This window comes from Sylvia atricapilla, chromosome 12 (genome assembly GCF_009819655.1).
Source record: "Sylvia atricapilla isolate bSylAtr1 chromosome 12, bSylAtr1.pri, whole genome shotgun sequence".
Classification (NCBI taxonomy): Eukaryota; Metazoa; Chordata; class Aves; order Passeriformes; family Sylviidae; genus Sylvia; species Sylvia atricapilla.
This window is the reverse complement of record NC_089151.1, coordinates 8,426,696-8,439,873: the sequence shown is the minus strand read 5'-3', so window position 1 is coordinate 8,439,873 and position 13,178 is coordinate 8,426,696. Positions and strand designations below refer to the sequence as shown.

Here is a 13,178-nt window from a genome sequence, read left to right as displayed (position 1 = left end):
AGGGATGCTCTGGGCAGCCAGCCCAGCTCTGAGCATCCCTAGAGCAGCAGGGCCCCTGTAATGCTCCACTTTTCATCTTCTTTTTGGCATTCCATTTTCTCAAAGGAAGACCTGTTGGTGCCTGTCACCCCATGGGTGCTCGGCTGTGGAAGCAGGGATGTGCAGGAGCTGTTGCTAGCTCGAGGTGCTCAGCAGATGCAAGCAGTGATTTTTGGCTCTGATGGACCAAAAATGGGATCGAGTTTAACAGTGAACACTTTGACCTGAGCATCAACACAGGGAGAGGGAAAAGTGAAATTCCCATTGCTTTTAAGTCCAAAAGCAGGAAGCTTATGGTCCCTCAGCACCTGCCTGAAGTCATATAGTGGCAGCTTCAACCTGGGGACATCTCAGGGATCCCAGGAGACTTTCACTGCTGGCCTGGTGGGCCCACACCAGGTTCAGGGTCTCCAAAGCAAACACATCCTGGCTTCATGGGATCAGCTCTAGAGTGGTGGGAGAGAGGCTGGGGCCCATCCCAAGGATGCCCACAGTGCTCAGTGCCTGCACTGTCACCACTGTCACCAACAAGAGGAAACTGCAGTCCTCAGGCTGCGCCCGTCGGAGCAGCTGTGGTTTGTGGGCACGACCGCAGTCCCTGCCACCGGATGTCTCCTCCCCACAGCCGTGCCTCAGTTTCCCTTTCTGCCGCTGATACACAGGGCCACTTGCCTCCAAGCTGGGGACAGTGGCGGTGGCTCAAGCACTGTTTTTTGGGGAAGGGCATGTGTTTGCAATCTGGCCTCAGCTCTGCCACCTCACCCTGGTGTGGCCTGAAAGTAACCCCGGAGGGTGAGAGGAAATGCCACGATGAGGACTGCAGCCAGGAGGCACATGCACCGTCAGGGGCACATTCCTGGCCTGTCTCCACATGTATCACTCACTCACTGGCCTGCGGCTCTCACACAGACCCACTCACTGTCCCCTCACCTGTGAGCCCACGGCTGCAGGCACCCCTCGTGTCCCTTCCCTTGGTTCCCTACGTGCTCTGGCTCTTGCACGCCTGGGGAGCAGCGTGGGTGTCCGTGCAGCTTGTGTATGACCATAGGTCCTGCGCCTCCCACAGCTCCCAGCCACCCTCCCAGCCTGCTGCCAGCTCTCTGCAGATGATAGCAGGGACTGCAGCACAGCATACAGTGATGCCAAACCAAGGCTTAGCAGATGTGGGGGTGCCCATGGGCCATGTGGCCAGGCTGTTGGAACAGGCCAGACAGGCAGCTGTGGTGTGCCCTTTGTGCCAGGTGTCCCATGTGTGCCAGGGTGTGCCATGGTGTGCCATGTGAGCCATTGCAGATACAGCTACCTGTTACCTACCCCTTGTATCCTCCTGCTACTACACACCATCCCCATTACACACTCCAGAACTCCCCAGTTAGCTCACTCTTACGCTTTATTGCACACCCACTGCACACCTTTTAGCACTCATTAACCTTTAATGACCTTTGCTCTTTACACACCCATTTCAGAGCCTTTTTCCTTCATTCGCACACCCATTACACACCCATTACACACCCAGATAGCCTTTGCTGCACACCAAGTGCAGGCCCACTACAACACCTGTTGCACACCCTTCTGCGCACAGCTGTTGCACGCCGGTTCCGATCCCCTCACCCTTTGTCGTAGTTGGTCACACCCCCCCGGCCTGTGTCACACCCCCGTAGCCTGTGTCACACCCCCGTAGCCTGTGTCACACCCCGTTTCCCTGCCTTTACACACGCGTGGCTCGCCCGTCACAGCCCCCGCGCCCCCCGCGCCCGCCCCGCCCCTCCGGAGGCCCCGCCCCCTTCCCGCCCCGGGCCCCGCCCCCGGCAGCCAATGGGGGCGGGCGGAGCGGCCGGGCCGGGCGCGCGCGGCGCTATAACGATCCCTACGGCGCCGCCGCCGCCCGCGCGCCCCGGCCCCGCCGCCCCCGGCCCGGCCCGGCCCTCGGCCCGCACCCGGCCCGCCGCCCCCACTGCGGCCGGAGCAGCCCCGCGGGAAGATGAACTACCTGGTGAGCGGGGGCGCGCGGGCGGACACGGGGGCGTGTGCGGGGACAGGTAGGGCGCGGGGGAACGGCTGCTGGGGGGCCCTGTTGGAGCAGGAGGAGGAGGGCGAGGAGGAAGGCCGCAGCCCCCTCACCGCTCGGCCCGAGCAGGGCTTCTCCTGTGCGGCCGATCCCACTGGCGTGACCTTGGCCGAGTTTCCCCGCTCCGAGGCGGCGAGGCCTTGCCTGCTCCCCTTCCCTCCCGGCGGGTCAGGCCGCTGCGGGACTCGCGGGGGGCCCAACGGGGCCAGGGGCCTCCCCAGGCCTCCGCCTCACCGGGTGTGGCGGCACCGGCGGCGGGCAGGGCCGCGGGACGGCCGGGAGTCCGGCCCTGCCATCCCGGGCGGGCCGCGGCCCGTCCCGCCGCCACGGCCCCGAGCAGCGCTGGCAGGTGCCGCCGTGGCCCGGCTCGGGGACTCCGCGGGGTGGAAGGGGCCCGGGCCCGGCGACGGGTGCCGTGCGATGGCCACGGCCACGGCTGACTCACCGCCCCGGCACTTCCTCCCAGTCGGCGGAGGGAAGGGGCGGGAGAGGCAGAGGAGGCCCCCCGAAACCGGGGAGGCGGAAGGGCCCGGCCCTTTCCCAGCACCACCTCTGGGAAGGGTGGGTTTTGCTCCAGCGAGGAATCCCGCGGTGGCTGGAACGGGGAGATCCGGCTGGCGGGAACTGCGCGGCGAAGCCTCCGGAGCTCCGTCCCGGTGCTGAGCTGCCGCCCCGCTGTCGCCCGCTGGGATGACGCCGCACCGGCCGGCGGGACCCGGCTCACCGCCCCGGCGCGGGGCTCTCTTCCAGAACGTGCTGGCCAAGGCGCTGTACGACAACGTGGCCGAGTCCCCGGACGAGCTCTCCTTCCGCAAGGGCGACATCATGACGGTGCTGGAGCGCAACACGCAGGGGCTGGACGGCTGGTGGCTGTGTTCGCTCCATGGCCGGCAGGGCATCGTTCCCGGGAACCGCCTCAAGATCCTCGTGGGGATGTACGACAAGAAGCAGCCGCAGCAGCAAGCGCCTGTCCCGACACAGGGGCAGGCGCCGCCGCAACAACCATCGGTACCCCAGCCGGCTCTGCCCTTCCTTCACCAAGGGGGCTATACTCCGCTGTCGCCCGCCTCGCAGTACACACCCATGCACCCTGCTTATGCCCCCCAAGGGGACAATGTCTACCTGATGCCAGTCCCCAACAAGGGACAGCAGGGTCTGTACCCGGGCTCAACACCTACTGGACAGTTTCCTCCTGCCCCAGCTAAGCAGCCCTCCACCTACCCGAAGCAGGCACCCTCTCACACCTTCCCCAACCCCGGCCAGGAAATCTACCAGGTGCCCCCCTCCCTGGGCCAGGCTGCAGAGGCGTACCCAGGGGGCTCTGCCAGTCCCCCCCAGGATGTCTACCAGGTTCCTCCTTCAGCTGGTCAAGCTCAAGAAATCTACCAGGTGCCACCGTCACTGGACATGAGGAGCTGGGAAGGGCACAAGCCCCAGGGAAAGGTAGGATGGGGAGACTGGAGTAGGGAGTGTGTTGTGTTTGTGGGGTGCTCTGTGGCCTGTGGGTGTGAGTAGGTGGCACAGCTTGGGTTTCTCAACTTGCTACTCTTGGAGCAGGCAACCCATGTGCCCATTGCTGGGGTTGTGTGGGCATCCTTGCCCACACTGCTGGCAGGAGTGTGTACACTGGGAGAGTCTCTGCAGTGGCTGAGGTGCTCTGGCTGGTGTGAGCTACCCTTCTTGGGGCTGCACAACATTCAGCACTCTGGTCCTTGTGATCTCTTGTGTGGGCTTTGCTGGTGTCACTCAGGGCATGGCAGTGTGTCTGGTATGGTCACAGAGTGTTGGTAACCCAAGAGCTGGTTTGGGATGCCGGGTTCTGGAGCTGTGGAAGTAGCTGTGGTGCCCAGCACAGTGCTGTGAGGTTTTGTTCCTCCTGGGAGTGCACACAGGAACAGACAGGCAGTGCCAGCATTTCCCAACTGTGCCAGGCAGCCTGCCAGTACTTGCTAGGTACACGAGTGAGGCAAGGGTGAACTACCAGGCTGTCCCCAGCATGGAGCTTAACGGCTCCATCCCAGACACCAGCTTCCTTCTGGCTCTGCCCCTTCCCTGGCACGTCATCCTGGGGAAGAGTAGTGAGGTGCTTTCAGTATCGTGTTTTCTGGGAAGGCTACTCCAACTCATACCCTTGGGAAGCAGCCAAGGAGGGGAGGGAGCTGCCAAATCACAGCCAGGGCACAAGGAGCATCTGGAAAGGAAGGACCAGCCCAACACCTCAGCCCTCCTTGGCACTGGTCGGGCAGGGTGCCATTACCCTCTGGGTTTGGTTATTTTCCGCTCTGGTGTCATCATGAAATGTCACCCGTTCAGGCACGGAGCTGTGGGCAGGGATCTCCAGGCGCTGGCAGACCCCGGCCCACGCCTCGATGGGCCGTTGCTTTCTGCACGCCACGGCCGTGCCGGCCGGGCTTTGTCTCTCGCTGAGACTCTATCGCCGCTATAAATAACTGGTGATATCATCCCGTCCCCGGTTCGCTGCACACCCGGCCGGGCAGCGCCCTCCCGTGGCACCGGGCAGACCCTAATTCCAGGCAGTGCAGTATGGAATCCAGCAACCATCCTTTCTCTGGCGCTATTGCTGGGTTTTGGGGGAATGATACAGGGTGGGTGATGCTCGGTGGTGGCCACATCATGTCTTTTCCTTCTTTCCAGGTGCTGGTGCCCACCCGTGTGGGTCAGGTGTATGTCTATGACTCCCCCAAGGGTGAGCAGGTTGAGTACGATTTCCCTCGTCACCTCACCTCCACGGGCTCTCAGGAGATCTATGACGTGCCGCCTGTCCGAGGAGGGGTCCCAAGCCAGTTCAGCCAGGAGGTGAGGCTGCTTTAGGTGTCAAGGGGGAATCTCTGGCTCTGCCCGTAAGAATGGGAGATGATCTGTCACAGCCTGAGATCCACACCAGACTAAATTGCACCCAAAACTGTACTTCATGGACCTTGGTGCTGAGCACCTCCACCATTCCCAGCTGGTCCCTGAGAGGAGCTGGGTGGCCACTCCATCTCTGACACATCGTTCTGTGTCCCCCCCCCCCCACTTCCAGGTCTATGACACCCCTCCCATGGCAGTGAAGGGTCCCAATGGGCAGGACCCGGGGCAGGAGATCTATGACGTGCCCCCCAGCGTGGAGAAGAACCTGCACCAAACTGTAAGTGCTGCTGGGAAGCTCTCAGCTTCTTTGTGTAAGAATGACAAACAGATTTTTACAGGAGGGAAAAAAAATAATTACTAGATCGGTCTCCCCAGAGATGTGGTGATGTCCCTGGCACTGGAGGCTTTCAGAATGCCAAGGAGTGGGTTGCTGGACGTTCACATCCAGGGTATGAGGTTGGACCCATGCTCTTTCCAAGTCCCTTCCAACCTGGGCTGCTCTAGGATTTTTTGATTCCTGTCCCAAAGGGCAGGGGCACGCCTGGGGTGCATGGCTTCATTCCCACCCAGTGCCGTCTTGGATGCCCAGTGCTGGCACTTGCATGCCCTGCAGCTCAGGGCAGCAAACCTGTGCCTCCACACCTGCCCCAGGCCAGCTCTCCCAGCAGTGCTGACAGTGCCACTGCTCTGCCTTTGCAGGTGTACGATGTTCCCCCCTCAGTGAGCAAGGACGTGCCGGATGGCCCAGCACGGGAGGAGACCTACGACGTGCCACCCGCCTTTGCCAAGCAGAAAGCCTTTGACCCCTCCCGCCACCCCCTCATCCTGGCCCAGCAGGAGCCCTACTTGCCAGAGGATGTCTATGATGTGCCCCCGGCAGCTGGGAAAGGTGCTCCTGAGCTTCCACCCTCCCACGAGATCTACGATGTGCCCCCCAGCCTCAAGAAGCTGGGAGGATCCACCTTCTCCTCCCAAGAGGTGTACGATGTACCCCGGGACTTGCATGCCCCAGGCAAGGGCTCTGTGGACACGGAGGGCGAGTACATCTACGATGTCCCACCACAAGTAGACCGTGAGGCCAAGGGCGCTGATGCCAAGCGCCTCTCGGCTTCCAGCACAGGCAGTACCCGCAGCAACATCTCCACGTCCTCGCTGGATGTGGTGCCTGTGAAGGAGTCGGCTAAGGCAGTCAGCAAGGAGTTCTCCCTGGACTTGGATGCCGCCATGGAGACACTGGCCAAGCTCCAGAGTGGCGTGAGCAACGCTGTCTCCTACCTCATGTCCTTTATCAGCACCAACTGGCGCAGCCCCGAGCACATGGAGGTGAACGCTGCCAACATCCGTGGGGCAGCCGAGGGCGTCCGGACAGCCCTCCGGGACCTGCTGGAGTTTGCCCGGGGGGCAGTGGCCAATGCTGCCCAGGCCTCTGACCGCTCCCTCTACACCAAGCTCAGTAAGCAGCTTCAAAAGATGGAGGAGGTCTACCAGGCCCTGGCACGGCATGGCCAAGCGCTGGACGCTTGCCACTGGGCCCCCAGTGCTCTGGCCAGCGGCAAGCCAGGCACGGATGACTTGGAGCACTTCATCATGCACTCACGTGGTGTTCCCGATGACACCAAGCAGTTGGCTTCCTTCCTGCATGGCAATGCCTCCCTTCTCTTCAAACGGACAAAGACGGCGGTGGAGAGTGGTGGCCATGGACCCTCTCACCCCTCTGACAAGGCCAGCAGCATCCAGTCACGGCCCCTGCCTTCCCCTCCCAAGTTGCTGGCTCAGGAGTCACCTGACGGGCCCTACGAGAACAGTGAGAGTGGCTGGATGGAGGATTATGACTATGTCCATCTCCAGGTGGGCACGGGTTTGGGGGCTGCTTCCCACAGGGAGCATTATGATGGTGGCTCCCTGGCACAGGGGGGATTAGGCAGCTCTGCTTCCACACATGCTTTGCTCCTACCCTCCATCTTGAGGGCTGTGTGGACCAGAGATGTCCCAGGGCAAGTGGGAACTCTCTGGCAAGGCTAATATTACTGACCCCTTCCATGTCATGCCCCTGCAGGGCAAGGAGGAGTTTGAGAAGACCCAGAAGGAGCTGCTGGAGAAAGGCAACATCATCCGGCAGAGCAAGGACCAGCTGGAGCACCAGCAGGTAAGGGCACTGGGGCAGGGAGGTGAGTGCTGCTGTGCACAGCACTTGGGGCGCACAGGGCCCCATGTCTTCCTTCTTTTTAACCTCTGCTGCTGGTCTGACTACAGCACTCTTCCCTGGATGTTCTCATGGTGCATTCTACCTTGCCTTCCATACCAGTGCTATGCCAGTGAAGAGGGGTGTAGGCACCTTGAGCCTGGAGGGGAGCCTGGCACGGCTGTCCTGGGGCTGGATCTGTCCCTTGCTGTGTTCCCTGAGGCTGGTGGCTCCTTGGAGGGGCACAGGTGCTGTCTCAATGGTCACCCTGCCCCATGCCTGTCTCTCCCATAGCTGAAGCAGTTTGAGCGGCTGGAGCAGGAGGTGACACGCCCCATCGACAACGACCTGTCCAACTGGAGTCCCCCCCAGCACTACAGCCCCGCGCGGGGCGGTGGGACACTGTGTCCTGCTGACCGCCAGCTCCTCCTCTTCTACCTGGAGCAGTGCGAGGCCAACCTCACCACGCTCACCAATGCTGTCGATGCCTTCTTCACTGCCGTCAGCACCAACCAACCTCCCAAGATCTTTGTGGCCCACAGCAAGTTTGTCATCCTCAGCGCCCACAAGCTTGTTTTCATTGGGGACACACTGTCCCGCCAGGCCAAGGCCCAGGACGTCCAGCACAAGGTGATGCACTACAGCAACCTCCTCTGTGAGATGCTCAAGGAGATCGTGATGACCACCAAGGCAGCTGCCCTCCACTACCCATCTCCTGCTGCCTCCAAGGACATGGTGGAGCGTGTCAAGGACCTTGCTAACAGCACGCAGCAATTCAGGATGGTGCTGGGGCAGCTGGCAGCCATGTGATGGCCTCAGGGCCACTGTCCCCTCTCTCTGGGGCCCCCACCCTTCCCCAGACATGCATTTCCCTCCATGCAAGTCTTCTCCACCCAGTCTAAGCAGACATGTGCATAGAGACTCCCATGCACACTGGGGAGCTGGGGCTCTGTGGGAACAGAGATGAGGGGCTGCAGCCATCATACCCCTTCCTCTTCCCTCTGGCCAGGAGCCAGGAAAGGCTAGAGCTGTGGCCATAACAAAGCAAAAGCGGGAAGGTGGATCTATGTCTACTCTTTCCCTGCTGTCCTCTCTCCATACAAAACCGGTGGCCAGTTCTGGGCTGAAGGGCATGGGGCCATGTCCCCGGGGAGGCAAGGATGTGCCTGGCAATTTGAGATGCCCTTTGTGATGCTGTGGCTGCTCTGCTCTCCAGGGGACTCTGCGGTGCACTCCGGAGAACTCTACAGTGGCCAGGAGATTCTAATGGTGTGGAAGCCATTCCCTGTGATGGTGGGACAGTGACAGAGATGGGTTGTACTGTCCCCTTGTGTGCTGGAGGCTGGGGATGGGGTGCCCAGGGGGGTAAGGGGTGGTGGGGAGCTGCTGGGGCAGGAAGGGGCTAAGCTGTGCGTTCGCACGTCTCGGGTTCTGCTACAGTACCAGCTGTAACCGAAACGTGAACTGAAATTGGTGCCTTTTGAACGTGGGAAGCTTCCGCTGGTTCCTGGAGCTACCAAGTGGCAGCCCCCTCCAAAACTTGGCCCCAAGTCCCTCAGCAGTATAAAGATTTACCTAGAAACACCCCTTTTCTCCTGGGTATGTGTGTGTGCCTCCTGGGGTGAGGGAGAAGTCCTGTGGCAGGGCTGGGGTTATTCTATCCTCCTAAAAGACCTCAGAGCCTTTGGAGACTGTTGGGGCACAAGGGATGGGCCTGAGAGGGTTGGGGGAAAATAAGGGGTGGCAGTACAGGGCAGTGGGGGCCCACGGGCCCTGAAAGAATATGGGGTGGGTGCCCCTCACAGCACCTTGCCAGGCGCCAGAGCCACCATAGGAGCCATGGGTGTGGTGTGGCAAAGAGGACGGTATTCTCAGATCCCAAGCATTCCTACAAGTGGTTATCCATCCCTTCCAGAAGCTCAGGAATCATGGCATCCTCAGTCCTAGATACATATCTGCTACAGCCCTGCAATCACGACACACATGTGGGCACTCCACAATCCACGCTTCCTCAAGTGTGTCTTCATCCACAGCCTCTCCAGTGCTGTCACCCCCAGCCCCATGACACCCCTCATGCCCACGGTACCGACAGGAAACCAGAGCCCGGTGCCACGCAGGTGCTTGTTGAGGGCCTTGCGGGTGACACCGGGCTCCACTGTCACCGAGAAGTCCTCGAGGCTCAGCTCCGCGATGGCGTCCATGCGGCTCAGGTCAAAGCAGACGCCGCCCTGGCACACAGGGACACGCGGGGGTCTGGGCACGGCCGGGCACCGACAGCCCCTGGGGGCTCAGAGGGGCCGGGGCGGCCGATACCTGCACGGCATTGACGCCTCCTTCCAGGCCCGTACCGGTGCCAAAGGGCACCATGGGCACGCGGCAGCGGTGACACAGGGCTGCCAGCTCCTGCACCTGCCCCACCGCCTGGGGCCACACCACGACGTCCGGGGGGGCGCAGCTGGGGGACAGGCAGCACCACTGACCAACTGACCCAACCTCTTGACCCTCCCCGTGGCCCTTCCCGGACGTGGACACGTCACCTGCCCCTTCCCTGCTCCATGGCCCCTGGTCCGCCCAAACGTTTCCCATCCATGCCCAGATCTCTGCCCATGGCCCTTCCCCTTCCCAGACCCCTCCCCGGGGTCCCAGCTCCAGGGGCACTCACGGGTGCATGGACTCATCGTGGCCGTGCTGCTCCCGCACCGCTGTGGCCGTGGAGACATTGGGGGCTCCGGCCACGGCCCTCAGGGCATCCACGAAGTCGGGGGGCAGCGAGGGCTGCGAGGGGAACAGCGGGGACCCGTCAGGGATGCGGTGCGGAGGGTCGCGGCACGGCCACGGGCCGAGGGCACGAGGCCGAGCGGCCACGTCAGGACCCGAGCGCCCTTCGGAGCCCCGGCCCCACCTTGGAGCAGCAGCTGCGGCGCCCCAGCGCCGCCCCCAGCGCCAGCGCCCTCCGCAGCGCCATGTCGAGACGGGACAAGATCGGCGACATAGGAACCGCACGGGACCAGGACGCTGCCCTCCCCCGCAGCCTGTCCATCCCTCCCCCACACTGACACCTTAAGGTGGCTCCGGCCACACGCCAGAGTGTCCCTGGCGGAGGGACCTGGGTCCCGCCAGTGCCTGTGCTCATGTTCCCGTGCTGTCGTCCCCTGCCTGAGCGGAGTCGCTGCGTTCACCACGGCCCCCCTTTACCCTGCCGGGTGTCCCCGAGCCTGCTCAAGTGTCTCTGCAGCTGGTCAGGGGTCCCTGACCCCAGAGGAGACCACATGTCCCCGGTGCTCGTCCCCTCCCAAACAGGAGTCACCATGTCCCCCGTGTGCCCATCTGTCCCCAGCCATTTCCAGTCACGGCTCCCCATTGCCCCCCCGTCCCTCTGTTCCCGTGCGCAGGCAGCCAGGTTTCCCCATTGGGGGCCAGGAGTCACCACGTGCCCGTGTCCATCTGTCCCCATTCCCAGCCAGGTGTCCCCACGCCTCTCGGCCCTCCAGGACAGGTGTCCTCACGCCCGAAGAACTGACCCCAGCCCACCGCATGTCCCCATTCCCCGCCGAGTGTCACCCGGCCACCCGCCTGCCCCGTGCCCAGCTCCCGTCCGTCCCGGCGCGGTGACAAGGACACAGCGTGCTCAGGGGCTGGCAGCGTTTATTGCAGGCCTCAGTTGGCCTCCAGGATGGAGTCGATCCAGTCGCGGAGCTTGGTGACGCGGGCGTACACGCCGGGGGTCTTTGTGTCGCAGGTGCTGCTGCCCCAGGAGACGATGCCCACCAGGTTCCAGGCGCCGTCCTTCTGGCACACCAGCGGGCCGCCGGAGTCGCCCTGCACGGGGCAGCGGGTGAGCGCCGGGCCGGGCCGCGGGGGCGCCGGGGGCAGCGGGGGCCGGGGGCACGTACCATGCAGGAAGAGGCTCCGTCGGCGCCGGCACACACCATCACGTCGCGGATGCGGAAGCCCCAGAACTCCTTGCACTGGGTGTTGGTGAGCAGGGGCAGAGCCACCTGCTGCAGCACCGCCGGCGTGTGCGAGGCTGCGGGGAGCGGGGGGCGTCAGCGCCGGCAGCGGGAGCAGAGCGGGAATGGGGAAAGGGCTGGGATGGGGAGGGGGGAACGAGGAGGACGGGACCGCGGTGGTGGTGGAGACGGGGACAGGACTGGGGCAGGGTTGGGCATCGGAGATGGGGATGAGGAATGGGATGAACGTGGGGATAACAGCAATGGGATGGGGATTCAGATGCAGATTTGGATGGGGATCCGGGTGGGAGATTGGCATGAGCATTATGATTCAGATGAGGACAACGACTGGCCTCATGAGTGAGGAAGGGGACAGGGAAGACAGCGGACAAGGATGGGAAAGGGGATTTGGATGAGGCAGGGGACAGGAATGGGGATGGGGACAAGATAGTGCAGTTACCGCTGGAGTCAGTGAGCCCCCAGCCAGTGGTGACGCAGGTTGTTCCCCCCTCGAATTCATCGGTGGCCTTGGGCAGGCAGACGGGGGACACGCGTTCCGACAGCTGCGCCGGAGTGGCCAGTTTGATCAGGGTGATGTCGTCGTGGATGGTCAGCATGTTGAACTTGGGGTTCTTGAAGACCTGAAGTCAGGCAGCACAGCTCTCAGCACCTGCACCCCCTGCCAGGGCGCCGGGCACCGGGCACTCCACCGGGATCAGGAGGGATCTCGGGGACCAGTGGGGACCCCGGCGATTGCTCCCGTGGGTCCCGCGATGGCAGGGCATCTGAGTTGCAGAGCCCAGTCCCTGGGACGCAGGAGAACAGGGACACACACCCAGGTCACATCCCCTGCGGGGATGAAATGGACCCTGAGGCCTGAGCCCCTATCCCTTGGGAGTTCCTGGGAACATGGGGACATCCAGGGGACCTGACCTGAGGGATGAGTGGGAGCAGGGACACCCCAGGGGATTATTGCAGTGCAGGGACGGGGGACACCGTGGACCCCCCAGGGAACGCTGACCCTCAGGATAAGGGGAACCGGGGGCTCCTCAGGAACACCAACGCCAGGACAAGGGGGACCCAGACATAAGCCCCCAGGCCGCCTGTGGCTGCCGCGGGATCCCGCAAGCACACGCAGCTCTCCTCGGAGGTACCTTCTCGATTTTCAGTTTCTGCTGATCAGGGCCGGGTGCGTCCTGGTCGTAGGCGCCCACCACCACGGTGTCGGTTTTCCTGGGCACAGGCAGGCGCTGAGCACGGGGCAGCGGCACGGGGACAGGGGGTTCCCTGGGCTCCCGGTGCCCGTGCCCAGCCCCGGCCCGGCCCGGCCCGGCCCGGCCCGGCCCGGCCGGCAGCGGAGCCGGTGCCTACCTGACGCCGCAGTGGGCAGCGGTGACCACCCAGTTCTCGCTGATCAGGGACCCGCCGCAGAAGTGGAAGCCGTTGTAGCGCTGGCGGGGAGAGAGAACTGCCCTCAGCACCCGGCCCCGCCGCCGGCACTGCCGCCGGCGTGCTCCGTGCCCGGCCCCCCACACCGCACCCACCCCTGCCCCCGGCCCGCCTCGGGCTCTCACCTGGAGGGACACCTGCCATGGCCAGGACCCTGCCACCGCCGGCTCCCCGCCGACAATGCGGTTGTAGCCACGGATGACCGGTGTGATGGCGGGCACGCCGCAGTCTGCGGGGCACAGGCGGCCGTGGGACGGCGGCTCCGGCCACCCCGGCCCCGTGTCCCGTCCCCGGCACTCCCGCCCGCCCGAGCCCCGAGCCCGCCCCGCCGAGCCCCACCACCCCACGCACCCTCAGGGAGGGCGGCACGGGCAAAGCCCGCCAGGGCCAGACAGCTCAACACCCACAGCAGAGCCATTGCCACTTGTGAGGACAGACCTGCCTGGAGCCCGGTGGCTCTTATATGCACCCCTGGGCGCCTCCCCGCTTCCGCTGGCCTTGCCACCGCGGCCTTGGGAGATAGCGTGCCACCTGCTGTGGTGCCACCGGCATATTGTCACTCTGGAACCTTCTCACCCAACGCCGTGGAGTCTCAGGCACCTGGACCTCTGGATGATCA

At 63.6% G+C, this 13,178-nt stretch overlaps 3 protein-coding genes across 4 annotated transcripts; 1 reads left to right on the top strand and 2 right to left on the bottom strand.

Annotated features, from left to right (window-relative positions):
* Positions 1-1,888: 1,888 nt before the first annotated feature.
* On the top strand, positions 1,889-8,744 carry BCAR1 (BCAR1 scaffold protein, Cas family member). 2 transcript variants are annotated; one of them, XM_066327782.1, is made up of 7 exons: positions 1,889-2,032; positions 2,858-3,550; positions 4,763-4,924; positions 5,151-5,255; positions 5,678-6,826; positions 7,035-7,124; positions 7,455-8,744. In XM_066327782.1, exons 1-7 carry the CDS (start codon positions 2,021-2,023, stop codon positions 7,968-7,970), a joined length of 2,727 nt encoding a protein of 908 aa, XP_066183879.1. In that variant the 5' UTR covers positions 1,889-2,020; the 3' UTR covers positions 7,971-8,744. The 2 variants fall into 2 exon arrangements, with proteins under 2 accessions (XP_066183879.1, XP_066183878.1); XM_066327781.1 differs by lacking the exon at positions 1,889-2,032 and having other exon boundaries at positions 2,783-3,550.
* Positions 8,745-9,118: 374 nt separating this feature from the next.
* On the bottom strand, positions 9,119-10,167 carry LOC136366343 (probable D-lactate dehydrogenase, mitochondrial). Its single transcript, XM_066327326.1, has 4 exons — positions 10,063-10,167; positions 9,823-9,935; positions 9,474-9,615; positions 9,119-9,388 (listed from the first exon to the last, which is right to left on the bottom strand). The coding sequence occupies exons 1-4, from the start codon at positions 10,150-10,152 to the stop codon at positions 9,119-9,121; spliced, it is 615 nt and encodes a 204-aa protein (XP_066183423.1). The 5' UTR covers positions 10,153-10,167.
* Positions 10,168-10,788: 621 nt separating this feature from the next.
* On the bottom strand, positions 10,789-12,983 carry LOC136366316 (chymotrypsinogen 2-like). The gene is made up of 7 exons (XM_066327302.1): positions 12,911-12,983; positions 12,685-12,788; positions 12,482-12,561; positions 12,265-12,343; positions 11,571-11,751; positions 11,054-11,187; positions 10,789-10,979 (listed from the first exon to the last, which is right to left on the bottom strand). The coding sequence occupies exons 1-7, from the start codon at positions 12,975-12,977 to the stop codon at positions 10,818-10,820; spliced, it is 807 nt and encodes a 268-aa protein (XP_066183399.1). The 5' UTR covers positions 12,978-12,983; the 3' UTR covers positions 10,789-10,817.
* Positions 12,984-13,178: the final 195 nt, after the last annotated feature.